The sequence below is a fragment of the Apteryx mantelli genome, chromosome 33, assembly GCF_036417845.1.
Source record: "Apteryx mantelli isolate bAptMan1 chromosome 33, bAptMan1.hap1, whole genome shotgun sequence".
In the NCBI taxonomy this organism is placed as follows: Eukaryota; Metazoa; Chordata; class Aves; order Apterygiformes; family Apterygidae; genus Apteryx; species Apteryx mantelli.
In genome coordinates, this window is record NC_090010.1 from 2,087,353 (window position 1) to 2,099,223 (window position 11,871).

Sequence of the window (11,871 nt, forward strand, 5' to 3'; positions counted from 1 at the left end):
TGCACCACTGGCCCTCGTGCAATGCACAAGCATCCCCCTGTGCCCTGCTGGCCCTCGTGCAATGCATGAGCTCCCCCACGTACCGCCAGCCCTTGCACGATGCATGAGCCCCCGTTATGTACTGCTGGCCCTCGTGCAATGCACAATCACCCCCTTTTTCACCACCAGCACTAGAGCAATGTGCAAGCCTTCCCTGTGCAGCACCGGCACTCAGAGGCAAGATCCCCATCCCTCACTGCAGGAGGGCAATGCAGCCCTCTCCATTCATCTGTCCATCTGTCCATCCATAGGCTGGAAGGGGAGCAGGAAGCGCGGCTCAGCCACGGGATGGCGACCGGAGCTCGGGAATGAATTCCTGGCGCTGTCGCAGCGTGGCGCGGCGGCAGAGCCGAGACGGCGAAGGCCGGGAGCCCACGTCACTTGGCACCCTGGTGCATTCGCCCGGGGGTGGGAGACGCCGACTCCGTCTTCGCCACCCCACGCACCCCATGGCAGCGTGCTGGGACCAGCACAGGGCGGTTTGGTGCCTGTCCCGGGGCGACGGTGTCAACGGGTCGGATGCGCCGCCCCCGTGTGCAGATCCGCCTCGATCTGTTGGCCGGGGGCACTGGGCGAGTGGGAACGTGGCAGGCCACCCCGTGTCACCCAGTCCGGCTGCGTGTCCCTGGCCTGGGCCTGCTGCCTCCCTGCTTGGTGGGCACAGGGCACCTCGGGGCTCTGCGGGGCACCCTGGGGTTCTCTGCCCCCCCAGGGCTCTGCAGAACACCCCAGAGCCCTTCTGAGCACCCCGGGGCTCTCCAGGACACCTTGTGGCTCTTTGGGGGCTCTGTGGGGCACCCCGAGGCTCTTTGGGAGACCCCAGAGCTCTCAGGGACACCCTGGGGCTCTCGGGGGCACCCTAGGGCTCTGCAGGGCACCCTGGGGCTCTCTGGGACACCCTGGGGCTCTGCGGGGCACCACAGGGCTCTGTGGGACACCCCGAGGCTCTGCAGGACACCCCGGCACTCTCTGGGACCCTCCAGGGCTCGGCAGGACACCCCGGGGCTCTTTGGGACCCCCAGGGCTTTGTGGGGCACCCCAGGGCTCTCTTGAGCACCCCGAGGCTCTGCAGAGCACCCCAGAGCTCTGCAGGGCATCCTGGGGCTCTCTGGGACCCTCCAGGGCTCTGTGGGGCACCCTGGGACTCTTCGGGACACCTTGGGGCTCTGTAGGACCCCCAGTGCTCTACAGGACACCCTGGGGCTTGCTGGATCACCTTGCAGCTCTGCAGGGCACCCTGTGGGTCCTTGTGACCCCCAAGGCTCTGCAGGGCACCCTGGGGCTCTCTGGGACCCTCCAGGGCTCTGTGGGGCACCCCAAGGCTCTCTAGGACACCCTGGGGCTCTCTGGGACACCCTGGGACTTTCTGGGACCCTCCAGGGCTCTGTGGGGCACCCCGAGGCTCTCTAGGACACCCTGGGGCTCTCTGGGACACCCTGGGACTTTCTGGGACCCTCCAGGGCTCTGTGGGGCACCCCGAGGCTCTTTAGGACACCCTGGGGCTCTCTGGGTCACCTTGCAGCTCTGCAGGGCACCCTGTGGCTCTTTGTGGCCCCCAGGGCTATGTGGGGCACCCCAGGGCTCTGCAGGGCACCCTGGGGCTCTCTGGGACCCTCCAGGGCTATGTGGGGCACCCCGAGGCTCTCTAGGACACCCTGGGGCTCTCTGGGACACCCTGGGACTCTTTGGGACCCCCAGTGCTCTACAGGACACCCTGGGGATCTCTAGGACACCCCAGGGCTCTGTGGGGCACCTTGGGGCTCTTTGGGACCCCCAGGGCTCTGCAGGACACCCTGGGGCTCTCTGGGACACCCTGGGACTCTTTGGGACCCCCAGTGCTCTACAGGACACCCTGGGGCTCTCTGGGACCCTCCAGGGCTATGTGGGGCACCCTGGGGATCTCTAGGACACCCCAGGGCTCTGTGGGGCACCTTGGGGCTCTTTGGGACCCCCAGGGCTCTGCAGGGCACCCTGGGGCTCTAGGGGACACCCTGGGGCTCTGTTGGGGACCCCAAGGCTCTGCGGGAGGGTGCTGGCCTGGCTGCCCTCCGCTCCGGGGGGCGGCTCGGGACCCGGGTGGTTTGGTACCGCGGAGCATCGCTTGGCAGGATGGGTCCCCCTTGGAGCGTCCCAGCGCCCTGCCCAGGCACGGACACGGCCCGAACACGGACACGTTCCCATCGCAGCCATTCCCCCATGCCCAAACGCACACGCACACACGTGTGCACACACACACACACGCAGGCGCATCCGTGCCCAGACGCACACGGGAGCCCACACAGGCGCTCCTGCCTCTTGCCAACCTCCCGTGCCTCAGTTTCCCCAGTTTGGAGAAGCTTCCACACCATCCCAAACCCCGGGTTGTCCCCCTCCATCCCAAACCCAAAGAGACATGAGGATAAAATGACATTTTATTGCCGTGACGGCGAAGCCAGGGGCGTTAGGCGGGAGGTGCGGGAGGCTCCCCGCCGGCCGCGTGCGGGACGGGATGTCCGGTGCGTCTTCTCTGCGTGCCGGGTCGCTCAGTACGTTCGCACCTTCAACTCCTTGGTCTCCGACACCACCTTGCCGTCCACTATCTTCTGCGTGGACCTCTGCACGGTGGACGTGGTCTCCTTCTCCAGGGCGTCCCGCAGGCTGTGGGGCGAGGAGAGGCCGGGTCAGGGCAGAGAAGGGCACCCTTGGGGGCAAGATGGGTGCTTCTCCAAGCTTGCACCCGCCAGACATCCCAACCTCCCTCCTTTCCCCTCTGCCACCCTGAGGAAGTCCAGATCCAAGCGATGATGGAGCTGGAGCATCATGGACATGCTGAGAGCTGCCCAGCCCCATCCCAGCTTTCGGGGCTAAATCCTGCTGGGTCCCGCTCGCCGGTACCTGAACTCCTCTCCACCCTCGATCAGCTTCCGGTAGGTCGCGATTTCCGCCTCCAGCTTGTCCTTGATGTTGAGCAGCGCCTGGTACTCCTCGGCCTGGCGCTGCAGCTCGCCCCGCACCTGCGTCAGCTCCGCCTCGACCCGCAGGATGAGCCCGTTGAGCTGCTCCATCTGCATGGCGTAGCGGTTCTCCACCTCCAGCAGGCTGGCCTCCAAGCCGCCTCTCTGCAAGGAGACCCCCGGGGGCGGGTGAGTGCCCGAGACTCCCCCACGGGTGCCGTTTCTCACTCAACGGGGACCCGTTTTTGCAGTTTCTGCCCCTCTTTTGGGGATGGCAAAGCCCCACTGGGGTTTTTCTCACTGCCACGTTGCTGGAGCTCACCTCCGCGGCAGTAGATGGTGGCTTGCGCGGCCCCGTAGGGCCTGGAGGGGTGGTTTCGGGGGGCTGCTGCTGCTGCCTACCTGGTTGCGGAGGGACTCCAGGTCGATCTCCAGGGTCTGGACAGTGCGGCGGAGTTCGACCGCGGTGCTGTGGGCCGTGTCCACTTCCTTGCTGCTCTGCGTGATCTCGATGGTGCTCTCGGTGATCTGAGTGTGGGGGGGGGGACACGGCTCGAGGGGTCACGGACACCCCCCGAGGCAGAGCCCAGCCTCAGGGGATTGGGGTCCCCCCGTGGGAGAGGCGTCCCCCCGGGATCGTCTCCGATGCTGGACCAGGACCCCCTTGGGGAAAGTGCCCTCACGGCATCGGGCCCCAACGGGGAACATCCCCATGTCAGATTGGGGTCTCCCAGGTGAATGCCCCCTCAGATTGGGGTCCCCCCATTGGCTCAGGACCCCTCAGGTGAACATCCCCCTACTGAATTGGGGACTGTCCCCCACCTTGGACTGATGTCCCCTCCACCAGGCCAAGACCCCCTAGGAACATCCCCAAGGGCAGATTTTGGGGGGAACGGTGGGGCGCCGGACCCACCTGCTGGCCCCATTGCTTTTCCAGGTCCTCCAGGTTCTTCTGGGCCAGTGCATCGTACTGCGCCCGGATCTCCGCCATGATCTTGCCCAGGTCCTGGCTCTTGGGTGCGTCCACCTCCACTGTGAGGACTGAGTTGGCGATCTGCGCCTGCAGGCTCTTCACCTCCTGGGGGACAGAGAGCAGGTGACATGAGGGCCGGGTCCCCACCAAGCCACAGCTCCCTGCCCCGGCGCCCGCCCCGGCCCCCCACGTACGTCGTCGTGGTTCTTCTTCATGAAGATGAGCTCCTCCTTGAGGGACTCGATCTCGCCCTCCAGCTGCAGCCGGGCCATGTTGGTGTCGTCGATGACCTTGCGGAGCCCCATGATGTCGTTCTCCACCGAGAGGCGGATGGCCAGCTCGGCCTCGTACCTGGGGGGCAAGGCGGTGAGCGGGTGCCTGCGCAGTGTCCCCGTCCAGCCTGCTGCTGTCCTCATCCTTGTCCCTGTCCCCAACCCATCTCCATCCCCATCCCCATGTCTGTCCTTATCCATGTCCCCATCCTGTCCCCATCACCGTCACCATTCCCATCTCTGTTCTAATTCCCATCCCCGTCCCCATTGCCATCCCTATCCCCGTCCTTGTCCCCATCCCATCCTGATCTCCATCCCCATCCCATCCTCATCTCCATTCTTCTGCCCAGCCCCATCCTTGTCCCAATTCCCATCCCTGTCCCTGTCCCCATCCCATCCTTGTCCCTGTCCCATCCCTGTCCCTGTCCCCGTGCCCATCCCTGTCCCCGTGCTCTCACTTGACCCTGAAGTCGTCGGCGGCCAGGCGAGCGTTGTCGATCTGCAGCACGGTGCGGGCGTTATCCACCGTGGCGTCGAAGATCTGCCGGGGAGGGAGGGTTAGGGGCCGCGGGGCAGCGGGGACCCCCCCGGCACGGCATGGCCGGGCCGCCGCGGCGCTGCTGGGCGCCCGCCAGCCACGTCACCCTGGGCAGGTGCAGTTCCCACAGCAGCGGCACGGGGGGGTTGGGGGGGGGGACGGCACACGGCGCCCGCCGGATTTGCCGGATTTGCGGCACCTCACCCTGGAAAAGCGGTGATAAACCCTGGGGCCCTGTTGGGTGGGAGGGGGGAGCCGGGACACCTGGGCCCTCTAGGGTGGGACAGACGTATGCTTAGTCCCGAGGGAGCCCAGGCGTCCGGGCGGGCTTAGCTTTTCCCGAATGACCTTGAGCCAGCGGGATAGGTCAAACGTAGTCTAAAACATGGGGCTACCCAAGGACACAGGGGACGGTATCGGGGGACACCTGCGTCCGGCACCGGAGGAGGATCAGAGCTGGCGTGTGGGGCTCATTTACCTAACGAAGGGTGTCTTAAACCCCCCATGCACAAGTGTTCTGGGCGGCTAAACACCAGGTTACGGTGAGCTCCGACACTGACGTGCCCCATGGCCTTGGGCATGTCCCTTCGCCTGCTCACGGTGCAAACTGCCCCGGCTACATCCAGCTCCGAGCACGGCCTGAACCCGCCTCGGCACAGGCTCCCAGGGAAAATGCTCCCTTCCCGTGGCCAGGCCCCGCGCGGTGCAAAGATCTCTCTGCCACGCTGCCGCTTGGGTTAATGCCTAACGCCGGGTGGGAAGGGCCAACGGCTGCCGTGCCCACGTGCCCCTGCGGTTTTGGGGCACCAACCGTTAAACACCCCACATTGGGCCCCCACCCCGTGCATGGGACCATGGGCCTGCCGGAGGAGCCGGCGGGCGTTGAGCAGGGCTTCACCTTGCTGCGCAGGTCCTCGATGACCTCCCAGTAGTGGCTCCAGTCGTGGGAGCTGGGGCCCTTCTTCTGCATGAAGTCACGGATCTGGATCTCCAGCTTGTGGTTCTCCTGCTCCAGGCTCCGCACCTTGTCCAGGTAGGTGGCCAGGCGGTCGTTGAGGTCCTGCATGGTCTCCTTCTCGTTCTGCACCACGCCGGAGCCCGAGAGCAGCAGGCTGCTGCTCATCCTGGCTCCGTAGCCACCTATCCCGGCTCCATAGCCACCTATCCTGGCTTCATAGATGCCTCCAGAGCTCCCCAGGCTGCTGGTCCTGGAGATGGAGATCCTGGAGCCCGAGCCACCGGCGCCGGCATAGACGCTGGCCGCGCTGCTCAGGGGTGGGAACCTGCGGGTGCTGACGATGCTCTGGCTGCTGACGGGCCGGTAGCTGCTGGAGTAGACGGTGCTCCGGGAGAAACTCATGGTGCCGGCGGGAGCGGAGGAGCGCGGGAATGATGGAGCCGCAGGGGACGGACACCGCAGGCGGGCTGCGGGCAGGATTTATAGCCGGGAGCGGGCAGAGGCGGGGAGGGCGCCCGGGCGGCCCCACCTCCGGGCCAGGGCCCTCTCCGCACCCGGGAAGGTGGGGCCGGATCCAGCCTGCGGCTTTTGTTCGGTGCCGAGGGGCCTCGCTCGCCCCGGGGGCCCCGGGCACAGGGACGGGGCGGCTCAGCCCACACGCCCATGGGGGTCCTGGGGTGGCTCAGCCCCACACGCCCATGGGAGTCCTGGGGTGGCTCAGCCCCACACGCCCATGGGGGTCCTGGGGTGGCTCAGCCCCACACGCCCATGGGGGTCCTGGGTGGCTCAGCCCCACACGTCCATGGGGGTCCTGGGGTGGCTCAGCCCCACACGCCCATGGGGGTCCTGGGGTGGCTCAGCCCCACACGCCCATGGGAGTCCGGGGCAGGGGGCTGGGGTGGCTCAGCCCCACGCATTTGGGGACCCTGGGGTCCGAGCAGCCCCGCGCCGCCGGGTCTCCCCGCCAGCGCACACCGGCCCTGCGTTGCCCTTCCGCCGTGGCCGGCCCCCACCCACCCACGGGAGACCCCCACCCTGGGGGGCGGCGGGGACCCCCCACGCTTCACCCCCAGGAGCTGGGGGGCTTCACAGCTGGGGCTGGGAGGGCTGCAGGGATGCCGGAACCGGGTTTGGGGGGGGGGGCACGCGGGTGCCCTCGCCGGGACGGTCCTGGGGCGCTTTCGGCACGGGGGAAGGCGTGCTGGGAGGGGGATCGCCCTGCCGAACCGGCTCCAGGAATCCTGCCTGTCCCCTTCCTTCCCCCCCAACCCCCCCCCGGCAGGTGGGGGGAGCACCCAGGCGTCCGGGCGATGGCATCCACCCTCCCGCCCCGAGCTGCAATCTCAGCGCGGGACTCTGCACCCGGGGGGACCCCGGGGACGTCCCAGCCCGCGGCGAGGCACGATTCCCCCTCAGCTCCCGAGCCGGAGGAGCGGAGGGCACGGCGGCAGGGGGCTGGGGGTGGGGGGGACATGCCTGCTCCGCGTGGGCCCCCCGCTCTCCGTGCCTGGCTCCCCCGCCGCAGCCACCCCCAGCCCCCCAGAGACGCCTGGCCTGGCCCTTATCTGGCTTTGGGGTGATTTATGGTGGCTCCGGCGGCCGCAGCATCGCCGGGCGGCACATTCCAGCTTTTATCTGCGGGAGCATCAGACTTGTTTGCTCTGTGGGGATGGGCAGACGTGCACGGAGATGCTTGTGTGTCCTGGCAGCGGCAGCCCCCAGGCTTCGGCCCACCCCGGACGTGGGGCATGTTGCAGGACACGTCGCCACGTCCCGCTCCTTGGGGGCGAAGAGGGGGGCAAAGGCTTTTCCGGGCTCTGGGGCATCCTGGGGGTCCCGCCAATGGGAACCGGTATCCCCCTGCTCCAGGCAGGCCAACATGTCTTTGCAGGAACACGCACCTTTGTGCAAGCACCCACCTTTGCCTAAGTACACACTTTTTGCATGGATAGGCACCTTTGTGGAAACACTCACCGTTGCACGAAAATGCACTTTTGCACGAAAATGCACTTTTGCACGAAAATGCCCCTTTGCAGGAACATGCACTTTTGCACCAACGTGCACTTTAGCACATGAGGAGGTGCATGCACACATACCGGGGGAATGCACGGGCTCAGCAGCGAAGGAGCCCGTCTGGGGAATGTGCAAGGGTGGAGCGGGTTTCTTGTGAACTCGTTGCCGAATTTCCACCGAAGCACTCCCAAAATATCCCTGGGGTGATGCATTTCCGCAGTGCGCGTGCTGTGTTTGCTCTGGCCGGGCCGTAAACGGGTGAGTCACGGCCCGCTTGGGTGCGAGGCCGTTCCCGGCCCTGCCCACGGCCCCCCGCAGCAGCAGCCTCGGCCCTTCCCGTGTGCCGAGGCCGTGCCGCACCCCGCGCCGAGGCTGCCGCCGGCGGGGACCGGCTGCAAGCGGCAGCCAGCGCAGGGCGGACCTGCGGTGCCGATCGCGGGGCGATGGATGGTGTGGGGTGCCAGCCCCCCGCCTCCCCTGCCGGGAGCTGCAATCCCAGCAAAATGCATCATTTTATCCCTAGAAATTTTATCCCTGTAAGCTTTTTCCCTACAGATCTCTCCGAGGGTGCATGGGCCAGGAGCTCCCGGCCAGCCGCCTCCAACCTCATTCTTTCTTCTTTCTTTCTTTCTTTCCTTCCTTCTTTCTTTCTTTCTTTCTCTTCCTTTCTTTCTTTCTTTCTTTCTTTCTTTCTTTCTTTCTTTCTTTCTTTCTTTCTTTCTCTCCCTTTCTTTCTTTCTCCCCGGCCCTGCCCTGCCTGACACCTGCTTTGCCTGAGCCGGTTTCCCTCTCCGTTCCTCCCCGCCGGCAGGATTACGCTGCACCGGGCTGACGGGTTTGTTTCTCTGCCCAGCCTGCGCCATTGGATTGTGATTTGAATGCGCCGGCAGAGCCTCCGCTCCGGGCGGGAGGAGAGGGGGCTCGGCTGGAACGCAGGGCCACGCTCCCGGCTGTGTCCGACCCGGTGCTCCCGGCCGTGTCTGACCGGGCTCTCGGTGGTGCTCTGGGGTCCTGGTGCTGGCTGATCCCAGGGTCCCAGCAGTGTCTGATCCCGGGGTCCCGGCAGTATCCAGCCCTGGGATCCCGGTGCTGGCAGACCCTGGGGTCCCAGCAGTGTCTAATCCTGGGATCTGTATGCTGAGTGACCCTGGGATCCCAGCAGTGTCTAATCCTGGGATCCCAGTGCTGGCCAGCCCCAGGGTCCAAGCAGTGTCTAATCCTGGGATCCGGGTGCTGGCTGACCTCGGAGTCCAAGAGGTGTTTGACCCCAGGGTTCCAGCAGCATCCAACTCTGGGATCCCAATGCCGACCAGCCCCAGGGTCCCAGCAGTATCCGACCCCAGGGCTGCCCTGACACCCCCTCGCCGGCCTCGGCACCCGGTCGGCACTGTGGCAGGGTGATGCCGCTCGGCCGGGCTGGGGGGCTGCTCCGATGGCGCCGGGGGCCTGGCCAAGCCTTTCCGCCTCTCGGCTCCTCTCCGGGGCGTTGCACCACCCTGGCCACCTTATCGGGCACATTCCTCCCCGCACGACGTGGGCTGATTGAGGATCTGCAAACAGACACAGCCCTGACCCCCGGCACGTCCCCCCCCAGCTCCCGAAGGCCACCAGGGCTCCCAGCGGGGCCATAAGCCGGAGATTAAAGCCCTGCCACTGATAAGACCCTGCCGTGGCCTCCCCACGCCCCAGCCCCGATCTCCGGCTGTTTGCAGGGGCTAGAGCAGATGCCAGGGGCTCCCCATCCCGGGATGGCTGCTGGATGCGACCCTGAGACCGCACCGGGGGTCCGGTGCCCCCGGGCTCTGCCATGTCATGGGGACCGGCCGGGGCTGTCCGGCTCCCCAAGGGTTAAAGCACGGCAGCCCCGAAGTCCCGCTGCATTCCTGAGCGATGAAGCCGTAGCCGGTACCATCTCCACCGCTGCGGGAATTTCCCCTCCCTCCTGTTGGGAAGAGGCGCAAAAGCTCGCTTCCGAAAACAGCCCACCGTTTAGATTGAAAACAGCGTTGTGGTGGGGCACGGGAAAGGCAGCGCGGCGGGAGCCGGCGAAGCACCTCCGCCCGCCGGGATCTGGACGGCGTCTCCCGCCACCTGCCCCCTGCGAGAGTCACTTTTGGGGGCTTGGTCCCACGCGCAAGGAGCCTCCTTGGCCTTTTGGGTCCGCCTGAAAAGCTCCCGATCCCTTGTGCCATCCCCGATCCCTTGGTGATATCCCCGATCCCTCGGTGCCATCCCCGATCCCGCTGGCCCGGCCCCGATTCCTTCACACTGGCCCCGATCGCCCTGTGCCGGCCCTGACATAATGGGAAAACCCCAATTTTCCAGCTCTGGTTGGGATTCAGCTGCTGTGGCTCGGGCCCTCACTGCCGACCCCCAGCACAGGTCCTCTGTCCCCCTAGGGTGATGTGCAGCGGGGAGGGTGCCATCCTTGGGTGCCACCCAAACTGCGTTCAGCCCCACAGATTTCCTTTCCTTTGCACCGCCACGGGGCTGCATTTCACCCTTGCACCACCCACGAGGCTGCATTTCACCCTTGCAGCACCCACGAGGCTGCATTTCACCCTTGCACCACCCATGGGGCTGCATTTCACCCTTGCACCACCCATGGGGCTGCATTTCACCCTTGCAGCACCCACGAGGCTGCATTTCACCCTTGCACCACCCATGGGGCTGCATTTCACCCTTGCACCACCCACGGGGCTGCTTTTCACCCTTGCACCACCCACGAGGCTGCATTTCACCCTTGCAGCACCCACGAGGCTGCATTTCACCCTTGCAGCACCCACAGAGCTGCATTTCACCCTTGCACCACCCACAAGGCTGCTTTTCACCCTTGCAGCACCCACGGGGCCGAGCCGGCCGCGAGGAAGGGGGTGCATCGCTCCAGGGCCCCGGCACCCTTCTCCGGCAGCTGCGCTCGGCACTGGGAGAGCCGGTGGCACCGAGCCAAGGCTGGGCGGGCGCCAGCCCATGAGCGCCTTCCCCGTGGCCCTGCCGTGCCCGGCACCTGCCTCCGAAACCGCCGAGCCCAACCCACGGCAAACAAAGGCTCAGGCAGGCGGCTGGATACGGCCCAAGCCGGGTCCTTGCCCCAATCCCCCTCTCCCGTCTCCCCATCCCTTGGGGAAGAGCCACCGAGGGGCAACGGGGGGCTCGGGGGGCTTCGGGGCGGGCGCTGCGGGCAGGCGCTGGGGTCCGGGGCGGGTTGGCGGGACCCCGGCTCGGCCGGCTCCGTCCCTCGGCCGCGGCTCGGGTGACGGGGAAAAATCGGTCGTCGCTCGGGCAACCGGGGTGGAGCGGAGCCCGGCCGACGGGAGGGGACAGGCGGGTTGGGGATTTACAGCCAGGCAGCTCCTGGCACGGGGCCATGATGCTGCGACGCTCGGTGGGGACCGGGGCGCTTGGCCACCGCTCCGGGCTGGGAAGGACCCAGGTGTCCGGCTGCCCGGACTCGAGGGATTCGGGGGGGGCCGAGAGCCTGGAGACGTCGCTTCGCTCCCCGGTTGCAAGCCCGCAGGTGTCCCCCCCGGGCGCTCGGCACTGTCCCCCCCTCCCCGCCGTGCCTCAGTTTCCCCAGCGGCGGGAGGGCGGCTGTAACGGGGGCGGCTGCGACGTCCCCGCCGCCTCCTCGGGTTGCGCAGAGTGGCCCTGGGGGGCCGGGCGGGGGTCCCGCGCGCCCCGTGCCGGGCGCTGGCGTGCGCCCAGGGCCCCACTCCCTCCCTGCCAGCGGTATCTCGGTGGGGAGCAAAGTATTTGCCTGGATTGCAAATTCCTTCGCGATAAGAGAGGCTGGGCGGGCGGGAGAGGCTCCCGGCGGGAGGCAGCTCCTCGCGCCGCGCCGGGGCCGCTTTCGGCTCCCGAGGAGCACGAGGGGGTGGCGAAATGTGCGTCTTCCCCCCTCCGATTTTTTTGCCCCCCTGCTGGCAGGATCGACCCCTTTCTGCCCCCCTGCCCCGGGGCGACAGGCAGGGATCAGCAGCGAGCTGAGCCAGGCGGCACATGGGGCCGTCTTGGCACGGAGGGCGGATGGAGGGATGATGGAGGGCGGATGGAGGGATGACGGGTGGATGTGGCTGTGCAGGGACAGAGGGATGGACTGGGGGACAAGGCTACAGAGGAGGGAGGCACGGATAAGTCCATAAAGG

At 66.9% G+C, this 11,871-nt stretch overlaps 1 protein-coding gene across 1 annotated transcript; it reads right to left on the minus strand.

Annotated features, from left to right (window-relative positions):
• Positions 1–2,432: 2,432 nt before the first annotated feature.
• Positions 2,433–6,230, minus strand: KRT18 (keratin 18). The gene is made up of 7 exons (XM_067314093.1): positions 5,654–6,230; positions 4,676–4,758; positions 4,140–4,296; positions 3,886–4,050; positions 3,375–3,500; positions 2,914–3,137; positions 2,433–2,676 (listed from the first exon to the last, which is right to left on the minus strand). Exons 1-7 carry the CDS (start codon positions 6,113–6,115, stop codon positions 2,562–2,564), a joined length of 1,332 nt encoding a protein of 443 aa, XP_067170194.1. The 5' UTR covers positions 6,116–6,230; the 3' UTR covers positions 2,433–2,561.
• Between the last annotated feature and the right edge of the window lie 5,641 nt (positions 6,231–11,871).